This window comes from Dasypus novemcinctus, chromosome 8 (genome assembly GCF_030445035.2).
Source record: "Dasypus novemcinctus isolate mDasNov1 chromosome 8, mDasNov1.1.hap2, whole genome shotgun sequence".
NCBI lineage: Eukaryota > Metazoa > Chordata > Mammalia > Cingulata > Dasypodidae > Dasypus > Dasypus novemcinctus.
Window position 1 is genome coordinate 15564959 of NC_080680.1, and position 23000 is coordinate 15587958.

Consider the following 23000-nt stretch of genomic DNA (forward strand, 5'->3'; position numbering starts at 1 on the left):
GAGTGTGCCGCTCTGCCAAGGTTAGAATTACACTTAGGTTGGATGTGGTTGCTTGACATCCTGCAGCTCTCATGGGGCTCAAGATTCTTAAATTGTTAACTCCCTCTAAAGTTGGAAAATCATACACCGAAAGGTGTAAAGAATGAAGGACTCAGGAATCAGAAGACTTCTTAAGAACTTGCAACCCAGTGATTATGGAAATAGGGGGAATGTCTGTAAGATTCCCCAGATTTTTAGAATTATAAAACATAAGAGATTAAAAGCTGAAAGTTGAATCATTACTAGTTCATCTTGAAATATTACACTAGTGAAATGCTTTTTTATCGATCTTTAAGTCAGAAATCCAAGTTGTCTCACGAGAAACCTTTACAATTCCTGAGCTAAGCCTTGTTTGAAACTGAAAGCCCACAGCTTTTAAAATGTAGTTTCTGAATGAACTGTTCTGCACTGATAGAAAGCAAAATAGTTTTTAGAAGACAGTATCATGAAGTAAGAATGACAGCCTGATGCCCACCCACCAGCCAAGAAGATAACTAAGAGTGACCTCTGCCAGCTTCCCTGAAGATGAAGGGCTCGCCTGTTCTGATCTCCCACTGTATACTGCACTGGTGAAAAGGGGTTCCTCCATCCTCTCTCCTCAATAGTACAAAATGGCTGAACCCACCATACCCAGCACTGGACAGATGAGATTGGCAGTTTATTAGTTTATTAGTCACATATCCTCACAGCCTGGAGGAGGAGGAAACTCCCTGCTGTGCAAGACCACACAGGGGCTGCACTTCAGAATAGAGTGAACCAGAGGGCCTGGGGGAGGAAGGCTTTGTAGTGACAGGAGGGTAGGAGGACTCTTGGTTCTCATGGGAGGGTTTGATTACCTTGCAAGGAGGTTAAACCCATGAGGTTGGGAACTGGAAGGGTGTATAGTTGGTTCAGCAAAGTGGCCAGGTGGGGCACTTTTCCTGCTAAATGGGGGACATTATCTGGTGAGAGCAGAGGAACTCATGATTTGGCCCTTGGTGCCCTGTGAGGCTCAAAGATGTAAGGAAGCACTGGAAACTATAAGTCCCATGATAAACTTGACCCCTTGATGACCTTATATCAGATATCTACTTACTCTTCTGCCTTCTGTAGGCAGGTATGATGCTCAGTACTTCACACTGTTGAGTCTCATTTAATCCTCACTGCACCCTACACAGCAGAAAGAGTTTCCCTCTTTTTAAAGTGGAGGACACCATACAAAAAGTGTGTAGTTGACTTGTGTTCCACTTCTCTAAACCCTGTGTCCTTTTCATTACATTGTGCTGCTTTGTGTTTATGGTAGAGTGCCTTGCTTTGGTATGTCCTTGGATCTGGGAGTTTATATAAAACAATAAACACTGGTGGTGATTAACCATTTTCAAGGCAGCATAGTGTAATCCTAAGAAAGTTGCTATGGAAATAAGGAGATTTTATGTTTGTCACACTTTGGCTGCAACACCGACATGAATTAGGAAGAAAAGATCTCTTGAAGCCTCTGAAGCTCTGATGTTGAAATTTTCTTCAAAAAGTGACACAACATACTTATAGTGGGGCAGCTTGAGTAGGAGGAGGGGCCGATTTAGTAACAGTGCCAGTTGTTTCTCCAATAGGGACTATTGTTGTGGAAGGCCATGAATTGCACGAAGAAGACATCCGCCTCATGTACACTTTCCATCAGACCACAGGTGGGAGTGCACAGTTTGAAGCACACTCAGATGCTCAGGTACTTTTTTATTCCCTTGCCTGTATCTTTAAAAAGAGATGAGCATATAAGAGAAGAAAGTATTTACCTATGCCTTTCCCGACAATATAACAGCTTGCCTTAGAGTAAAATATTCCCGTTATTCCGTTTGAATTGGTTTTATTAAATTCCTCATATGTCTTTAACATATGCATTATTTAATGAGTACATTAACATTTTATGATTTCCACTTGCAAGTAGTTCTAAGTGTTGGGTTGTACGAAAATGAATAAGCTGTAGTCCCATCCTTTGAGGTAAGAATTACTCATGGAGACAGGAAAGAAAGTTAATTCTTGTTATTCTGCCTAATAAGTTATCTGGTGGAAGTAAATAGAGTATGGTAGGTGGTCAGCGAAAGCTCCTTGAGGATATATGCTGCTTTTGATTCTAGGGTCAATATTTTTTGTCAGGATGAATCAGAATCAGAGCAAATCTCTTTCTCCTCCTAATCACACTTCTCCAGGCAGATCGGTTATATGATCTTCAATGTGGGAGTAGAGAGGATTGCTGGAATCACTCTGTGGTTAACATGTCACATTGAGTGGGAGGCAGAATAGCAGCTCTGATATAGGGAAGGCAGATCTCAAGCCTTTGCAAAGGGAGAGTAAATAAGAGATATACGCAACTCAGTTGTGGGCAGGGAGTAATAAAGAATCAAAGGTACAGTAGATAGGAAAGAAGGAAGAGGGAAAGCAAGGAGATTTATAAAAAAGGAGAGCGGACATTCTTTCCTGTTACAACACTACTATTGGACATGTCCTCCTGCTGGAAACTTCTGATGACAATAAAAGTGAGGGAGGGCCTGAAGATTTTGTTTGAACTATATGTGTCTTCTGATGCTTTGAGTTAATTTACAAGCTTTAAAATATTGTCGTGATCTGTGGTTCCCCAGTCCTGAACTACGTTTTCAAGCTCCTTTTACATTTCCAGTTCTTCCTTCTTGTGCGTTTGTGAAGTAGAGCCAGTTCTAACTTCTCAGATACAGTTTCCTGTAAGATAAAGGAGGATAATGCCTAATTTAAAAGGTTTTGTAGATTATATTCCCTTTATAATGTGCTCTATAAAAGAACTGACATTATTGTTATTATCCTGTCATAACTGACAACCTTTAGATCAGATAAGCTAAAAAAGTGAGAAAGTTGATAAGAAAATGGCATTTCAAACTAAATCATATAAAAACCACTGTGATCCATTGTAGAAATCATTGTGTCTTGAATCATACAGACCAACCAAAGGATTAAAAGGGTCATGGTGAGAAAAAACACCTTTTTTGGGGTAGTTTTGGAGGTGGCTGCTTGGAGGCCTTTGATCCACTAGTTTGTATTATGAAAAACCGTGCTGCTCCTGGAACTTTACGATTCTTATTTTGTTTATCTGAAGAGCTTGATGGCCAAAAAGCTGAGTCACATGAGGAACTTTGTCGTAAAAGCAGGTCCCCAGGCATTTTGCTGTGACCAGCACCCCACCAGCCTTATGTTTCAAAAAAGTGTTACCAAAACAGACAAGACCTGTATTGCCTATGTGGAAGAATAGCTGTTACAGTTAAGAATCTCAGCTGTAAAGAAACTAATGCCATTTCCTATATTCAGTTTATGAATAGATAGTGCTCTATTATAAATTTTTTGTGAATTCTTAAATAGCATTTTGCCAAGTATAAAAGAAGTGTTTTCCTTATTTTATTTTCATGTTGTGCATTGTTCGTTCTTACAGGCTTTGGTTCTCTTAGATGTCACCCCTGACCAGTCAATGGTAGATGAAGGAATGGCTCGAGAAGTCATCAATCGCATCCAGAAACTTCGCAAAAAGGTCAGTTTGTCAGATAAAGACAAGCTAGTCATTGAGTCAGCATTTAGAATCTAGGTTACCAGGGCATGGGGATGGGGATAGGGAATAGGGAGTTAAGGCTTAAATGGTACAGAGTTTCTATTTGGGATAAGAGAAAAATTTTGGTAATGGATGATAGTGATTGTAGCAGAACATTGTAAATGTAATTAACACCACTGATTTATATATTTGAATGTGGTTAAAAGGAAAAATTGTAGGTTGTATGTATGATCCTAGAATTTTTTTTTTTTTAATCCATGGGTTAAGGAACTGGTATGGATGCCTTCCATAATTATTCGGAAGGCATCATCCTTTGTTCAGTAGTACTTTATATTTTGATTAGTAAATTATTTCCCTTTTAAAATTTTCTCTTATGTGCTTTCAGTGCAATCTGGTTCCAACTGATGAAATAACAGTTTATTATGATGTGACATCTGAAGGAAGGTATCTGAATAATGTTATTGAAAGCCACACAGATTTTATATTTTCCACCATAAAGGCTCCCTTGAAACCATACCCAGTTCCCAGATCAGATAATATCCTTATTCAAGAAAAATTGCAGGTGAGTTCTGAGTACTGTTGGACTGTTAAAGATTTAGAATTCAGTTTTACTTTGTTTATGTAGTCACATCGTAATATTCTATCCCTCAGTAGAGATTGGTGTAGTACTCAGTCTTGATATAGTGTTCTGGACAGTAGTACATCAAGTTAGAGAGAGGGTGTTCTGGAGACAGGACAGAGGGAAAGCTGAGCTGTTCTCTTGGAAGTCATGAGGGTACAGAAGATTTGCAAAGAGATGAGGTAGCTTTTGGGGCCTGTTTTGTCTGAAACCAGAGAACTCAATATTGTGGATCCAGGTAATTATTGTTAAAAGATAGCAGTTGGCTTGAAAAGCATTTAATTTTATGGTAATAAAGTATCCGTAAAATTATATCACTTCCTCTCTTGGTACATCTAGGGATTTAAGATATAACTGAAAGTCTGATACCAGACATCGAATATTGACCCATTAATCAGATGTCGGTCGTTCATAACAGAGGCAGAAATTCTTTCCTTTAGCAGTCATTTATTTCTTGTCTGATTCCTTCTTTATAATGGCCAGATAGGACAAACAAGCTGGGACTGAAAGTGCCTGTTCATCTTTTCAATGGGAACAAGTTACAGGACCATTTCACTTTCTATTTCATGTTATTTTTAATTGTTCGACTTTTTAGAAAATGTTCATATCTATTGCTTATATGATCAGACTAAAAGATTTACATTTTTAAAATGAACCAAAAAAAAAAAAAATGGGGAAAGAAATTACAGCTCTTGACTGTTTCATTGGTAAGAATTTATATGTTCTCAGAATGACATAGAGCTCTTCTTTCATGGTCATTTGTTCTTACTGAAAAGGTAATCTGTTGTTTTTAGTGTGGCCTCCTACAGTTCAAACATTGTAGTTACTCAGTCACATGTTCTCATGTGTTCAGTTAAAGGCATCTGAGCTGGAAATTACACTCACCAGAAGATCATCCCTACCAGGTCCTGCTTGTGCCTATGTCAATCTTAACATTTGTGTAAATGGCAGTGAGCAAGGTAAGAGTAAATAAATCCCATGGTTTGTGTTCCAGTTTCTTAGTTAAACCTACAGTTGTCTTTAAGGATATTATAAGGGAATTGGTAAAATTGAATCCACAAAAGTAAATGATGTCTCGCAGTTCTGGAAAGATGGAGTACACACACTTTTCCTTGTTCTCACCACTAAGTACAGCTAAAAACCCTGGATGTTTATATATATTTTTATATATGTATGTATATGTATATTTGTGTGTAAATAAATATATATGTGTATATACAACACAAACATAAAAAGACTCTGAACAGTACAGAAAAGAGGGCAGACTGGCTAGGAACCTCAAGATCAAATAATAGCCCTCACAAAATTCTTCTCTCTCTAGCCAAAGGCTCAAGAAAAAGGCAGCGTAGCAAGGCAGAAAACTCCAGCCATCACCATAGGAAACAACTGTGACTCTATAACCACCTACACGAACAAAGACCAAATATGGGAGCCTAGTCTTCTAACTCACCAGACTAGAAAAAGGAACCTCAGGTCCCCATGCTGCCTCAGTGGTATTGGAGAAGACTGACTAGGGAGCCAGGACTTTGGTCCCAGCTAGGCGGTAATGATCCCCTTCCCTACAGCATGTCAGTGGAAACCCGGTGGAGAGCCTGGACTTCCATCCCCTCCTGGCAGTAACAGGCTGTCCCTCTTCCTCTTCACTGGAGTGGTGTCAGAGGAGACCTACTGGAGAGTAGGGCTTTTGCTACCACCCAGGGGTAACAAGGCCACATACTACCACCGCCACCAAGGTGTCTCAGTGAAGGCCACCTGATGAGCAGTAACAAAGCACCCCTCCTCTTCTAAACCGGAGGTATCAGTGGAGACCTAATGGAGAGCTGGAACTGCATCTTTCCACCCAGCAGTATAACAAGGAATGGGATTCTGAACATCTACCTGGTGGCAGTGCCCCTGCCAGAGCAGTGTCAAAGTCAGCTAAAATAAAATAGTTTAATTAAGAGCCAGAATCTCATAATATCCAGAATGCCCAGGTTTCCATTGGAAATCACGCAACAGACCAAGAACCATGAAATTCTGTCAAACTGAATGAAAAATTCAGTCAATATTTATGGAAACAAAGATGACAGATGTTAAAATTATCTGACAGAATTTAAAGCAGCCATAACAAAAATGTTTCAAGGAGCAATTACAAACATGATTGAAACAAATGAAAGCTAGAAAGCAGAGAAATAGAAGATTGTGGCAGTTTGGTATTGTTTATGAATTCCAAAAATAGATATTGGATTGTGTTTGTAAACTGGTCTGTTCCTTGGGCATATTAGATAATATTAGATTCAGAGGTTTCACTTTCACTTTATTAAATCAAGATTAGGGCTTTCATTTGACCACATCATTAGGGTAACTGTCAGATGAAGAAACTAAAAGAATTTTTCACCAGCAGACCTATCCTAAAGAATCGCTAAAGGAAGTTCTTGAAACAGAAAGGAAATTATGAAAGAGGGAATTGGGAATATCAGGAAGGTTGAAAGAACAATAAAAAAAGTACAGATATAGGTAAATTCAATAGACATTTCTCCCTCTTGAATTTTCTGAACTTCTTAATGGTTGAAACAAAAACTGTAACATTGTTTGATTTGGTTCTCAATGTATACAGAAGAAATATTTAAGACAATTTTAAATAAGGATGAGTAAAAGGAGGTAAGATTTTTATACTTTACTCAAACTGGTAAAATGTCAATACCAGTAGACTGGTAAGTTCTGTACATAACAAATGTATGTCTTGGAACAACAACTAAAATAGCTGTACTAGGAGACACAAACACACGTAGTCAAATCAAAATGAAATTCTAAAATAAAGTGGAGGGAGGCGGATTTCGCTCAACTCATACTACATGGAAGATCCAGGGTTCAAACCCAGGGACTCTTGACCTGTGTGTTGAGCTAGCCTATTCACAGTGCTGATGCACACAAGGAGTGCCGTGCTGCATAGGGGTGTCCCCCACTAGGGGAGCCCCATGCACAAGGAGTGAGCCCCTCAAGGAGAGCCGCCCCATGCGATAATGGCATAGCCTGCCCAGGAGTGGCCCTGCACACGGAGAGTTGACGCGGCAAGATAACTCAACAAAAAGATACACAGATTCCCGGTGCCACCAACAAGAATGCAAGTGGACAAAGAAGAACACACAGCGAATGGACACAGAGAGTAGACAATGGTGGGGGTTGGGGGGAGAGAAGTAAATAAAAACAAATAATCAATATGAAATAAAGTGGAAGACTTAAGCTTTAACATATCAATAATTACATTAAATGTAAATGGTCTGAATGTATCAGTTAACCGTCAGAGATTGACAGGGTTATAAAAACAAATACCCAACTATATGCTCTCCTAAGAAACTGCAAATATAATAATATAGATTGATTGAAAGTAAAAGAATGATTAAAGGTATACTGTGTGAACATTAATCAAAAGAAAACAGATGACATAAAATAGATTTCAGAGCAAAGATAATTACTAGGGACATTAAATAATGATAGGTCAGTCCACAAGGAAGACATAATGTCACTAAATGTTTATGGACCAAGCAACAGCTGCAAAATACAGGAAACAAAAACTGATAGGCCTTAAAGGAGAAACAGATAAATCCACAATTATAGTTGCAGACTTCAGCATCCTTATTTCAACAATTGATAGAACAGATAGCCAGAAAATCAGCAAAGATTTAGAATTTAGTAACACCATCAACCAGCAAGATCTAATCAACATTTAAACAATACCCCACCCAGCAACAGTAGAGTACACATTCTGTTCATGTGTTCACAGAACATTTACCAAGATACACAATAACCTGCAACATAAAACAAACCTCAACAAATTTTAAAAGTCTAAAATAATGTGTTCTCTGACCACAATGGAATATAACCAAAACCAATAACAGAAAGAAAGGAAAATCTCCACATACTTGAAAACTAAACAACATACTTCTAAATAATCCATGGGTTAGGGAGGAAGTCTCTAGGAAAATAAAGAACAGATACTTTAAACTGGATGAAACATATCAAAATACGTGAATGCAGCTAACGCAGTGCTGTGGGGAATTTATATCACTAAAACCTTAGAGAAGAAAAAAAGATTTTACATGAATAAGGCCTAGGGAGTGGATGTGGCTCAAGTGATAAGGCCTCTGCCTACCATATGGGAAGACTCAGATTTGATCCGTGGGACCTCCTGGTGAAAAAGAAGAGAAAGCATACCTGTATGGCAGGCCAGTGCCTGCGTTAGTACCTGTGTGGTGAGCCAAGTGCCCGCGCAAGTGAGTCATGCAGCAAGATGATGACACAACAGAAGAGAGTCAAGGTGAAGCGCAGCAGAGACCAGGAACTGAGGTGGTGCAATTGACAGGGACCCTCTCTCCACATTGGTGGTCCCTGGGATCAAATCCTTCTGAATCCTAGAGGAGAAAGAAAGATGAGAAGACCAAAAAGAGAAATAGATACAGAGGATCACACAGCAAAAATAGCAGGGTGGGGGTGGGGAAAAATAAATCTTTTAAAAAATAGTAATCTGAGGTCTAATCTCAAGAAGTGAGGTAGGAAAAAAGCAAAATAAACCCAAAGAAAGCAAAAGAAAGGAAAAAATAAAGATAAGTAGAAATCAAAGCAGTTTTAAACAGGAATAGAGAAAAATCAAAATGAAACTGGTTCTTTGGAAAAATCATTAAAATTGATAAAACTAGCAAGGCTGACCAAAGAATGAACCACCAAATCACCAGTGTCAGGAATGATCTGTATCATTCCTACAGTCCTACAGATTCTACAGACTGCAGACAAAAATAAAAAACAAGTAAATCCGTAAACAGCTCTATACACATGAATTTGGCAACTTGTAATGCAGCTGCTTGATGAATCTGTAGAGTTTTATGCTGAGTGAAAACATCAAATCCAAAAGGTTCTGCATTCTTGAAATGGTATGATAGAAATGGAGCTCAGGTTAGTCTCTTCTAGAAATTGAGGGAAAGAAGGTGGGAGGGAAGTGGGCAACACAAGGGCTCCTTGTCAGAGAAATGTTATGTATCTTGATTATATCGTGGTTATGATATTTGTTCCATAGTTCTACAAGATGTTATTGGGAGAAACTGGGTAAAGGGTTCCCGGAATCTCTTTTAAGTTTGTTTTTTGATGACTATATGATTCTAAAATTATATCTCAAAACAAAATGTTTAAGAAAATCAAGTAAGTGATAATAGTTGACTCTAAGAGGATAAATCAGCATCTGAGGGACATTGGAGGATGATTTTTTAAAATGATGAGGTGGTATTTTTAACCACTCTGAGCTTTAGAAATTTCTGACACAAAGGTGAAATCTGAGGGTCATGAAGACAAAAGGGTGAATCTAGAAAAAGATGACTACAGATGCCTGGTAAGGTTTCATGCCTGGATCTTTTCTACCAAGACTTCCAGAACATACACTAACCCTGTCTATAGTGTACACCTAAGAATAAAATTAGCACTTGAACCCCCCCTTGTATCTCCTGGATTTTCTTCTGTATTTAACTTTTTTTTTTTCAAGGTTTTACTTTTCTGAATGAGATTTTAATTTTGTGGTTTCTAGGTGGAGTATTGCTTCTGGAAAATCCAAAAGGTGATAACAGGTTGGACTTTTTAAAGTTGAAAAGTATTGTTACTAGTATTTTTGGTATTAAAAATCCAGAACTGGCTGTCTTCCATGGTGAAACAGGTATGTGGAAAGTTAAAGGATGTCCATGTCCTTTCACATGAGGTAGTTTGAAGATAGTTCCTAACTGTTCTCACTTATACTTCATAACCTTTGCAGTTTTCCTGACTCTCTAAGTCAGGGTTGGGCTCTTTAACAGTGTTTGCCTACAGAGTCTCTTTGATGCCTCCTCACTGTGTGATATAGTTGAAAGCACTGACTTATTAAGAGATGACGGTTCTAATCCCATCATTTATTTTTTGTGATGGTTTTCAGATTTTCAGGAGACGTTTCTGGTGAATTTTAGTTTTAAATCCAGAAAATAAGATGTCTCAATGAGATTTTAAAAGAATTATAAGTTCATTCTGCCCTCCTTTATGGATCTGAATGCTTGCCTTCAAAAACTTTTAAATAACAAAAGAGGAAGTCTAAAGGGCCAGTAAATAAAAGAAAAACTGCTGAACCTCAGTAGTAATCAGGAAAATACAATATGAAACCACAATGAGGTACTTTTACATGCCCTCAATTTGTCAGAATCTTAAAAATCTGACAGTATCAAATACTGGCTAGGATACTGAGAAGTAGGATCCCTCATTCACTTCTGGAGTGTACGTTGATAGAACTGTTGCTGCACAAAATGGGCTTTCTGTCTGTTGAACACAAAAATTAATTTTGTGACACCAGTGTTTCAAAGAGGTTTATTACACAGCTGCTAGTAAGGAGAACAGGAGCTAAAAGAACAGGGTGGAATCTGTCCAAGAATAAAGAGCTTAGGGTTTTTATGGGATTTAAACAAAGGGAGGTGGAGATAGTAATGTCCATAGATATTAACTGTAATTGGAATGTGTGGGCCCAAGGAGTCTGCCCTTGAAGACTGACAAAAGCCAGCTGGGGTAAATTTAAGCTTTGGTTTACAGGTTACAGTAGAGTTGTAAATCACGTAGTTAACATAAGACAACAGGTAAAGGAATTGAACTGAGCTAAACAAACAGGCCATTAAGAACTGTCAAGGAAAGCGGACTTGGCCCAGTTTTTAGGGCGTCTGCCTACCACACGGGAGGGGGAGGTCCGCGGTTCAAACCCCAGGCTTCCTTGACCCATGCGGAGTTGGCCCATGCGCAGTGCTAATGCGCACAAGGAATGCCGTGCCACAGAAGGATATCCCCTTCTGAGCCCCACAGGCAAGGAATGTGCCCCAAAGGGAGAGCTGCCCCGTGCAAAAGAAAGTGCAGCCTGCCTAGGAATGGTGCTGCCCACACGGAGAGCTGACGCGACAGATGACGCAACAAAAAGAAACACAGATTCCCGTGCCGCTGACAACAACAGAAGCAGACAAAGACACAGAGAACAGACAACAGCAGGGGCGGGGGGTGTAGGGGAGAGAAATAAATAAATCTTAAAAAAAGAAAAAACTGTCAAGATCATACTGAAGCACTACACATGGTTATAGCTTCCAACAGAGTCACAAAGAGTCTACTCCACATATGATAGCAAGTAAGGGAACTAAGCTAAACAAATGGGCTCTAAGATCTGACAGCAGCTGGGGCTAAATAAATAGTTACTAGTTGCAGCAATGTTGTAAAACATAAGATAACAAGGAATGGGAGCAAGCTAAAATAACATTTACAGTTAAAAACTTGTGGGCTCTAAGATCTGACAGCAGCTGGGGCTAAATAAATAGTTACTAGTTGCAGCAATGTTGTAAAACATAAGATAACAAGGAATGGGAGCAAGCTAAAATAACATTTACAGTTAAAAACTTGTGGGCTCTAAGATCTGACAGCAGCTGGGGCTAAATAAATAGTTACTAGTTGCAGCAATGTTGTAAAACATAAGATAACAAGGAATGGAAGCAAGCTAAAATAACATTTACAGTTAAAAACTTGTGGTCAGCTGTTATGATCCACAGAGAAATGCTTTTCCAAAGGGAAATGGGCTCCCTGGCAACAATAGCAGTTATATGGTGCCAGAACCACTTTGGAAAACCATTTGTTGTTATATTTGTTAAGGGGTGGGTCAGGGAAGCAAAAGTGATGTGTGAGAAGCTTGGGAGAATAAAGGTCTGGAAGGAAGTAGTCGGAGGCTCTGAGAAAAATCTCAAAGGGGAGCTGATGAATGAGTCAGTGGAGGGCTGAACCTCTGCCTAAAGTCACTGGAGAATGAAAAGCAAGGGGAAGTGCAGGCAAACTGGAACCCACATTTGGCTGTAACTGCATCTCTTTTTTTCTTTTAAAGAGTCATTTTATTTCTTTCTCTCCCCACCCCTTGTTGTTTTGGGCTCACTCTCTGCTCTTTGTGTCTGGTTGTCTTCTTTTTAGGAGGCACCGGGAACCAAACCCGCGACTTTCCATGTGGGAAGGAGGTGCCCAATCATTTGAGCCACCTCTGCTTATTTTGCCTCTCATTGTGTTTTCCTTCTTGGGTCTCCCTGTTGCATCATTATCTTATGTCAGCTCACCGCACCAGCCCTTCACATCAGCTCGCTGTCTTGCTTGTCTTCTCTAGGAGACACTGGGAACCAAACCTGGGACCTCCCACATTGTAGGTGGGTGCCGTACTGTTTGAGCCACATCCACTTCCCCCTATAACTGCATCTCATATAATCAGGTCACTATGGCAGGTATCCTTGGCCATAGAGATTAACATTTGTCTGACCCAGAACTAAGAGGAGGAGCCACAGGCCTACTTGCTGTCCTACCCTAACAAGGTGAACTGGCAGAACAGCAGCAGTCTGTGAAAGCTGAAGTGTGCCTGAACCTTGTGTTAACCTTTTGAGCATAATAGCTCTTGCTAAACTAATACCTTCCAAATCCTGTGCATATTTCTCTTGTGGCCATCTCTTGCCCAGAGCCATATAGGGCAGAGAATTCTGGGAAACATAGTTTTAATGTAGCTAAGTTGGCTTAGATTAAGGCCACCACAGAAAACCCCTGGTGCTCTTGGCATCTATACATGACTGTCTAAACCATATTTAACTCCCAGTTTAAAGCTGTGCTTCCATCTAACATGATATAACTAACACTTATACATCTGAAAACATGCTACCCCCCAAAAGAATACAGAAAATCACCTTCATCTTTGGGTGATGTTTATTTCCTTCTGAGTCCATTCCCGCTTTATTCTCTTTTAACTTTACTGAGAGATGAAGTTAGCTTCTGTTCATATATTTTTTTATTTTATATGGTAGAGAAATAGAGTGGGAAAAAAATGGGTGAATATGTACACACATTTGTTCTTATCAAAATAAACCTTTTTAATTCTTACCATTCTCAATTCTGTAACTTCATGTATTCACATCTTTTATCACTTCCTTCTTCTACCACCCATTTCATATTTTCCTTCAGCAAGCATCTTTCTGACTAGAGTGATCCAGATCTTCTTTTCTGAAGGGTTGGAGCTATTAACATCCCTGTCTATGTTCTTCTGTTTTAGTTTTTCACTAATTTTATCCCTGGATATGATGTAGGGGATCTCTGTATTTCTTCTTGCCCTCATTCTGTAGTCAGGATTCAGCACCCAGTCAGTGCAGTAACCCCCTCTTTGCTTGTTGGTACACTGACCCAAGGAACCCAAAATGGCTAGGTCTCAACTTGCAGCTGAAGGCAGCCATTATTATGTCACCCGTTGGAAGCATTCCTGGGGGCATTCTCTTGCAACTATGCTATTGTAATACAAAAGCAGCCACAGGCAATTGTGAACAAAAGAGCAAGTCTGTTTCTCCTTAAATATTCATGTATACAAGCAGGCAGCCAGCTCTGAAAGATGTTACCACTCAGACAATATTGAAATTGAGTCTTCAACAAGCCATTCCAGGGAGCGGATGTGGCTTAAGCAGTTGGGTGCCCACCTCCCACATGGGAGGTCCCAGGTTCAGTTCCTGGTGCCTTCTTGAAGATGAACAGACACAGTGAGCAAAAACCATGAGCAGCCATTTGGGGTGGGGGATCTTTTTTTTTTTTAAAGGCCATTATGTCATTTAATTAGATGATTAGGATGATGGGGGACATGTTCAGTGAAATCCAGGAACATAAGCTCCTTTCCACACTTTGCTGAATGAGGAGTTCCTTGGTCTGAAGTGATACTGTGTGGAATGCCCTGTGTGATAAGTCCCTGGATGGTGGTTTTGACAAAATCACTGGGGACAATGAAGACAAATTCCATGTCCAAAAGAAGTGTCTATTCAAGTGAGAACATTACGTTCTAAACAGCAGACTTGATTTCCTACTATTTGCATGTCACTGAAGCTTGATTTTGTAGAAAAGGCAATAGCCTTTGATGAACAGATTAAGCAGAAAACATCACTGTAAAAAAACATATGATAGTGTAATAGGTGAGGAGGAAAAAATGAATGACTAGTTTTGATCTACCCAGCCCTGAAATAATTTTTCTGTCATTTTTAGAAATAAAAGGTCAGACCGACTTACTGAGTCTCAGTGGGAAAACCCTTTGTGTAACTGGAGGATCAGCTCCCTCTTTGATCAGCAATCCCAGTCCTCTTCTTTGTCAATACATCAACCTGCAGCTCTTGAATGCAGAACCACAAGGTATGGTGCTTCAGCCCTGGCGTGAACACCCACCGCCATCAGGATGTGGGGCTTGTTCGTTAAGGTTTCCCTTTAATGTTCAACATCCATTTTATGTGCATTTTTCAAGTCTGCTTGAAGGTAGTGATTTAAAATGTGGTTTCTCGTAGTCCTTTGAGGAGGATGCACAGGCTTATTTCTTTTAATATGTTTATGGTTTTTGGCACAGTCAGGAAATAAAATTAATTGGTTAGATAAAAATTGTAACTCAGTGAAGCTGAATTGTTCAAGTGCTAAAACATTTTCATTTTAAATTTTGCCTGATGTGTTTTCTTTCTTGAAAAATGATCTGAAAACTATTGTACATCCCCATGCCTTAATCAACAGACTGAATTGGTATTTATCTTTCCTTAATATTTTAGGATCTTTGCTATGCATGTTTGTTACTGAAGTCTTCAGGTTCTTAAATTTGCCTGTATATTTTCCTCCAGGAGTGGAGCTCTTTGTTATGCTAGCTGGTTTTTCTTCTTTCCTTTCTGCTATCTCCGTAAAATGTTTAAGACTGTTTCCGCAGCAGCTGTGTCTCCAGATGTCACTGTCATCCTCCTGTACATGCTTCTGATTCTAGAAGCCTTCATCTTGGCTTGGTAGAGCTGCATGCAGTCGTGGCCTGCCTCTTGGGGTTTTAATCCAGTTTGCTCTTCCTTCTGTAGAATGTTTAGTGGGAACAGTGGGGACTCTGCTGCTTGAAAACCCAACTGGGCAGAATGGACTCACCTACCACGGTCTTCTGCATGAAGCAGCCAAGGTGTTCGGCCTTCGGAGCAGGAAGCTAAAGCTCTTTCTAAATGAAACGCAAACACATGGTAAGGTGGAGCATGATAAGTTTTTTCCGTTTGGTTTTTCATTTGTTGAAAGTAGATTTTATTACCATCTACCCATTGTAGAATATGTGTGTGAGATAGTAATTTTATCTTTTTGCCCCTTTCTTAGTTCAACGAAATTCCTTTTAGGATAATAACTCTACTTTGTAAATAATCTAAAAATTTTGTGGGTATGTTATTAGAAATACATGCTTCTAGGTAAATTAACATATTTGCTATCCTAAAATTGTTCTCTTCTCCAAGAATCAAAGTTAGCAAAGGGTTGTAAAATAGTCTGAAGGAAATGTATAACTGACATAGTACCTCCTTTAAGTTTATAAATCATGCTCTATGCATTTTATCATTGAGCTATATAAGAACTTGAAGAGTTAGATCATTAATTAGCGTGTTCCCTATTCTATAATTCAGAAAACTGAGATTCAGAACAGTGACTTGTACAAAGCATACAGCTAGTGTCTGACAAAGAGTTTTTTCCTCCTCCTGTTGCCCTCCCCCTTCACGTATGCATCCCTGTGATTTCAGTTTCTCAAAACAAGTTCTGACAACTTGTCCATTGACATCTTAGTCCCACCCTCTATATTTGGTTTCTATAATCTGTAGTACACATCAGATATGTTCATTTTAACCTTGCCACCACTGAAATCATTTTCCCAAGCAGCTTCCCTTTGTGGCATCTGTTTCATCTGTTGATAACCATCCATCTAATCATGCCAGTTCAAAACGTTTTACCATTCTTTGATTTTATTTATACAACTTGGTATTTATCGGACCTTCTGAATCAGGATTTGTATCTTTCAGCACTGTAGAAAATTGTAAGACATTAACTTTTCCAGCATTACAACCTCCTCATTTGCTATAAGATTCTTTCTTTCTAGAGCTTTGATTGGACGTATTTTAGATAGATCTTTCTTATTCTATTCTCTGTGTCTCTTATTCTCTCTCTATTTTTTTTTTTTTGGTCATCATATGCTACCTTCTGGGTAATTTTGACTGATTTTTCTTACCCTTGTTCCTCTAAGTTACATTGGTTTTTCCTCATGTCTTCTTTCAGGTTTTCTCTTTCTCTTTGATTTTCTGCAATTTGAAAATGGTATGCATAGGTGTAGATTTTTGGTATTTATACTGCTTAATGTTCTCTGAGCTTCCTGGGGTCTGTAATTTCTTACAATTATCAGCCATTATTACTTAGAATAGTTCTTCTATTCTTTTCTCTTTTCCTTCTGATATCCCTATTTTGGATATATTATACCTTTCATAATTGTCCCACCAGTAGGGGATATTCTGTTCTGGGCTTTTATTTTTCCAGTTTTTAGTTTTGGAAATTTCTAATGCTGTATCTTCAGGCTTACTGATTCTCTCTTTGGCCATGTCCAGTCTACTGATGAGTGCATCAGAGATGCTCTTCATTCTTGTTACAGTATTTTTTATTTCAAGCATTTCCTTTTTTATTCTTTCTTCAAGTTTCTCTATCTCTGCTTATTAATTTTGCTTTGTCTCTTCAGACTATTTTTTGCCTCTTACTGTGCCTTGTAATTTTTTGTTGGTAGCCAGACATGCTGGATCAAGTAAAAGCAACCGAGTTAAATAGGCCTTTAGTGTGAGGGTATATGTTTATCTGGCCAGGACTTTGGCTGTGTTTGCTATAGTCATAGATGTCAGAGGCCAAAACTTCCTTTAGTGTCCTTGTTTTTGTCTCCCCTCTTGTCTTTGGGTTTTCCATAGAGACTTCTCCTTAAACTGAGCCTTGCAGTACTTTCCATGTTGCCATTACTATGCAGGAACCTGATTGATGGGGGAGGGGAGTGAGGTGTGGGGAAAGGCGAAGCAGTTCTTTTCCTGTCTTAGTGAGCTGGTGTTCCTCAGCTGTACCTTCACAAGAGTTTCTCATCTTGGATTTTTATTTTTCCCTCTTAGATGAAACAGGAAAGAGTAGAGGGGGCTGGAGTTGGGTATATGTCTTTCCTCAGGTCAGTTAGGCTCTGATAAAACCCACTTCGGTTAGGTCCTGGTAAAATAGTTCCCTTTGAATGCTCTGGGCATATTTTAAAAGGGTTATTTTCCTCTCCCTGCCCAAAATGAGGGGATTTTTTCTCCAGTCTTCACAGTGAAAACTTGGTGGGGTTTCTGTAGGTAAAACTCAGAAAAGCATGGAACCTAAGGCTTGTTCCCCAGGAGTTTTATTAGTCTCAAGTTAGTTCATGCTTTGTTATTACAGTTTTCATTTCTAAAGGTTTTGTGTGGGTCAGTTTTTCAAATCTGCCTCGTGTTTTGTTTTTTTTTAAGATTTATTTATTTATCACACACACAACCAACCTTGTTGTTCTGTGCTCACTGTCTGCTCGTCTTTTTTAGGAGGCACTGGAAATCAAATTTGGTACCTCTCATGGGAGGGAGGTGCCCAATCACTTGACCCACATCTGCTCCCTGCTTGTTTTGTCTTTGTTTGTGTCTCCTCGTTGTATCATCTTGTTGTGTCATGTTGTTGCATCAGCTCTCTGTCTTGCTTATCTTCTTTAGGAGGCACCAGAAACAGAACCCAGGCCCTCCCATGTGGGAGGCAGATGCCCAAGTGCTTGAGCCACATCTACTCTCTGCCTAGTAGTATATGTATAGTCTAATGTTCTTTGGTCGTATTTTTTTTTTTTTTTAAAGATTTATTTTTATTTATTTAATTCCCCTCCCCTCCCCCGGTTGTCTGTTTTCTGTGTCTTTTTGCTGCGTCTTGTTTCTTTGTCCACTTCTGTTGTCGTCAGCGGCACGGGAAGTGTGGGCGGCGCCATTCCTGGGCAGGCTGCTCCCTCCTTCGCGCTGGGCGGCTCTCCTTATGGGTGCACTCCTTGCGCGTGGGGCTCCCCTACGCGGGGGACACCCCTGTGTGGCAGGGCACTCCTTGCGCGCATCAGCTCTGCGCACGGGCCAGCTCCACACGGGTCAAGGAGGCCCGGGGCTTGAACCGCGGGCCTCCCATGTGGTAGACGGACGCCCTAACCACTGGGCCAAAGTCCGTTTCCCTGGTCGTATTTTTTATACTTTTTTCTTTCTGTATTTATATTAAATAAATATGTATTTATATATGATATTTTGTATTAGATATTTTTATTATCCTTATTTCATTACATATTATATGCATGCATATATATTATATCAATCTATTATTTTACCAACTGTGGCTTATGGAACCTTCTTTTGTGATAGTGAGTTTTTTGTTGTTGTTGTTTTAAGATTTATTTATCTTTCCCCACCCCCTTGTTTGTACTTGTTGTGTTGTTTCATCTTTGTTTCTTTAGGAGGCACTGGGAACTGAAACTGTAACCTCCGATGTGGGAGGGAGGTGCCTAGTTGCTCAAGGCATCTCTTTTCCCTGCTTTGCTGTATCTCTCATTATGTTTTCCTCTTGTGTCTCTTGTTGCATCATCTTGTCATGCCAGCTCACCATCCTGCTAGTCCTATTTAGGAGGCACCAGGAACCTCTATTCCCTGCTTTATTGTATCTCATTATTTTTTCCTTCTTGTGTCTCTTGTTGAGTTATTTTGTTTTGTCAGCTTGCCATACCTGCCTGTTGCACTAGCTCACTGTCTTTAGGAGGCACTTGGAACCAAACCATGGACTTCCTATGTGGTAGGCTGGAGCTCAGTCGCTTGAGCCACATCCTTTTCCTAATATTTGGGTTTTTTTGTTGGAGCTTTATCAGTAGACATTCTTGGAGGCTCAGTTTTAAGGTTGCATTTATCTAATTCCTTGGGCATAATTATCAATCCAGACCCACTTTTAAGTCAATTCTTTTGGGCCACGGAGAGAGTGGTAAGAAAGTTCTGGCTTCAGCCGGAAATTCTCATGGGGACATGTGCCCTCCACCCTTACCCCAAATCAAGGCTGAGGGAGGCAAGTTCACTGCGTTGATTTCCTGTGGGAGCAGCAATGAATCATCACAAACTTAAAACAACAAAAAATTGTTTCTTTCACTTTTCTGGGGGCCAGAAATTTGAAATCTAGGTGTCAGCAGGGCCACAACCTCTGGAGGCTCTTGGAGAGAATCCATTCTTTTGTCTCTGACTTCAGTGGCTCCAGACATTTCTTGATCTGTGGCCTCGTCACTCCTGCCTCTGCCTCTGTGGTCCCTTTGCTTGCATTGGATTTAGGGCCCATCCAGATGATCCATGATGTTCTCATCTCAGTATCATAAGTTTAATTATATGTGCAAAGACCCTTTTTCCAGCATTCACACATTCTCAGGATTAAAACGTAGACATGTTTTGGTGGGACCACATTCAACCCACTACATTCTGCTAGCTGTTTTTCTCTGTGGAGAAGGATATTATTGAAAATTTACTTTTCTGCATGGGGTCCTCATTTAATTCAAGGTCTCAGTTTTCTGAGGGAGGTTTCGTTAGACTTCCCAGTGTGTGTAATCCTTGTCTTTTTTTTTTTTTTTTTTGTCTTGTTTACATATCACCTTTATGACAAAAGCTTTAAGTACCAGGAACCAGTAGAAAATCATAATGTTCATATGCCTCTTAGGATTCATTATTTTTGGCCTCTGTGGATTTCCAGTCCCTTCTCAGCTTTTTTTACAAAGTAATGGTTTACCCATACTTTTATATTTTCTACGCCATTGCTAGAAACTGGAGTCTCCTTCCCACTCTGATTCTTCCTTCACTCCCCGTAATGTAACACAAGCACTGTGTGTCTAGTGACTCTCCCTGGTTTCTGTCCCACTACCTGGTTTAGAGCCTCATCACCTATGGAAACAGCCTCTGTGCCTATGGAGAAACTTGCTTTATCAAGTTCTCCACTGGCAATATATTTGTGAGTTTTATTTCCATGATGTGACTCCCCTGCCCAGAGACTCCAAGGCTCCTGTCTCATGCTTCAGAATCTTTAGCATGGCACACTAAATTCCCATTCTAGCCCTTTTCTGTCTTTCTGATTATGTACCCATAATCTTTCACCCATCAAAAGGCTGCTTTTACTTTTCTTCCAATACACTTACTTCACTCTTTCATTGTGGCATGGTAGTAAAGATCATCTAGAAATGTAGTCTCCTCCTTAATTCCTTTTCTTCATCCCATAATCCACTGTGTACTAGGGCCTTTCGAGTGGTGTAGGTGAAGAACCAGCATCATTTCACTTGTTCTGTGCAAGTGCAGGGGAATGTTTGAAACTGACCAGGGATCAAATCTTGTCTGAATGACTTAGATATTAGTAATACTACCTGTAAGTCATGTAACCAGATCTTCCATAAACTGTCTTATTTCATTCTTAATACTCTGTGAGGTTAACTGGGCAAAGGTTTAGTAGGTAAGAGTTTAAAAAGTAGGTTAAGTGACTCACCCAAGATTACCACCAAGCCGGGGCTTTTCTAATCCAGTATCTTTTTCTAATTAGTATCTATAGCCTCATTTCCATCCTTTCTCCTCAGAATTGTCTTAAAATGTATTAATAGTTTGATAAATTAAGAAACCACTGAAGCACAAAAAAACTAAATAGTGCTTACAATTTAAGAAACCTGTTGATGGCATCTTCCTGGTTCCACTAGATTCTAATATCATCTACAGGTCCTGTAATTATCAACTGAGGAGGCAGCTTTGAGAATATTTTCACAACCAAAGTTGCCTGCTTTTTTTTTTGGAGAAAGCAGTTCCTTCCCTTTGAATTCAGTTCTGTCCAGAAGCAAAATACCACACTATAGGCAGTTATAGGCCATTAATTTTTAAAATTTCTTCTCTCTCTCTCTTTTTCTCTTCTTGAGTTTTTATATATTCAGTGTGTTTTAATCCATTGCACTTGTGGTATAAATTCAGATGTTTAAATTATCTCTTTGGTCCAGTTAGTTTCTCTATTCTTTGACATGATCCTTTAAGTCTTTGATAACTTTTTGCTTTCTGGCAGAGCAAGATGTCCTTATCTTATTTCCTCAGACCTGGAAATAGCTGTTCCTCCAATTATAGGGAATTATACTTAGAACCCACAAGTCTGGGTATCAGGGGTACTCATCACTACTGGGCTGGCATTGCTTCTAGGTCTTTACTTTGGACATAGGAAATATGTGTATGTGAAAAAAAGTTCTTGGGTAAATAACAATTAGGTAGAAAATTAATTATTTTAAACTTTTTCTTTCCATTCTAGAAATGACAGAGGAAATCCCCATGAAGACTTTGAATATGAAAACTTTGTATGTTTCTGTGCTACCAACAACAGCAGACTTCTAACATTCGTTCATCAGCTGGTTCATTCAGCCATTCCTTGGCACCCGAGCTCTGCGTGCTTGCATGTGTTTACGCAGGCGCGCACACACACAACACACTCTTTCTGAAGATCTTTTCTTCTGATATACGTGTAATATGCTGCTTTGGTCCAAAATTCAAATGGGATTGATTCATCAATTGACTTGAGACCTCACAATAAAATTTCACTTAACCTTAAACACCTTTTTTGTTGGGAGGAGGTTACAATGTTGCCTAAGCACTATATAGAATTTATTTCTATACATGAGTTCTTAAGTATAGAAGGTAGAAGTGATTTAAAGGGCATGGTATATGTACCATTTTATGGCCTTTCAAAACATATTTGAGACCTATTAATGGAATGGATGTGTTATATATTTCTGCTACCTGTATGATTTGATGGAATATTTTAAGTTACAGTAAATCAGAACAATAAATGGACTTTCTCTCAAATAATAAGTATATTGGAAATAATGCATTCTCCAGTAGTTGTAATAATGAACACAAAAACTTAATAGTGATTGCTATATTAAGACAATAGACTAAACATCAAATTTCACTTATTCCCAAAATCCTATGCATTAATTGGGGATTTCAGAGGCACAGCGGTGAAGACAAAATTAGATGTGTAAGAATTTGTTTGAGAAAACATAGATGAAAGATAAAGAAGACGGAGCAAGCAGAGGTGGCCAGAGCCTGCAGACTGCAAAGTGGATTCCCACCTGTAAAAAGGGAAGGATGGAAACAAGATTGATGAAAGAAAGCCTCACATTGCAGAGTAATGCTGAGAAGGTCTTGCTCAGGCCAGTGGAGGGTCCCCATGCAAATTCTTTTTTATAAGAGTCCCAAAATGATCTGGGTTTTGTATCCTGCCCTGCTTAGTCAGTGGCTGGGAACAGCCCAGGGGTAGTGTGGCCTTGGCATAAATATCTTAGTGAAGCACAGTAGCTGAAGTTTGTCAGCCAACCTGTATTCATTACATCAGATCCTCTTAAAGGGAGATCTAAATGACTGGTAGAATAAAGGCAGTAAAACAATCTCACACCCATAAGGTTGGAGGAGACAGAAGACAGCAGCCAGGATTTGGGAGCTAGAAATAAGGTAGATGCATGTTAACTAACTTGGTAGATCCAAGAAAAAGCCCAGCAGTAGGGGGGAAGTGGGAAACATTTATTTGTCTCAGAATCCTCAGCACCAGGAGACACAGAAATAGGGAAGAATGGGTGAGTACTTGGAAGCAGATCCTTAGAGTTCTTCCCATTTCCACATGGCTAGGCAGCTCTCCTTATCCCACCACAGTTGTTATTTAGAGATTTATTCTCTAGAGGGTGACCATAGACTAGTGGACTTCAGGTGGGTTGAAGAGAAGTGTACTTGTGAGTTTGGGTGATTCCCAAAACTACTCTGTTTCAATCACTAGAAGTACCCACAGAACTCACTGAAAACTTTTATATTTCTAGTTACAGATTAAAATCAACCAAAGGAAAAGCTGTAGAGGGCAGAGTTTAGAAGG

The 23000-nt window shown here is 39.5% G+C and overlaps 1 protein-coding gene across 3 annotated transcripts in view; it reads left to right on the forward strand.

The window, feature by feature from the left end:
- IARS1 (isoleucyl-tRNA synthetase 1) overlaps positions 1-21940 on the forward strand; it is an 83501-nt gene extending 61561 nt beyond the window's left edge. For all 3 annotated transcript variants that reach the window (XM_071216587.1, XM_058301477.2, XM_071216588.1), the window contains exons 27-34: positions 1629-1741; positions 3470-3565; positions 3969-4145; positions 5056-5161; positions 9754-9879; positions 14256-14399; positions 15092-15244; positions 21390-21940. In XM_071216587.1, coding sequence (XP_071072688.1) covers positions 1629-1741; positions 3470-3565; positions 3969-4145; positions 5056-5161; positions 9754-9879; positions 14256-14399; positions 15092-15244; positions 21390-21472 — 998 coding nt within the window. In that variant the 3' untranslated portion in view covers positions 21473-21940. The remainder of the gene's footprint in view (positions 1-1628; positions 1742-3469; positions 3566-3968; positions 4146-5055; positions 5162-9753; positions 9880-14255; positions 14400-15091; positions 15245-21389) is intronic.
- The last annotated feature ends 1060 nt before the right edge of the window (positions 21941-23000 follow it).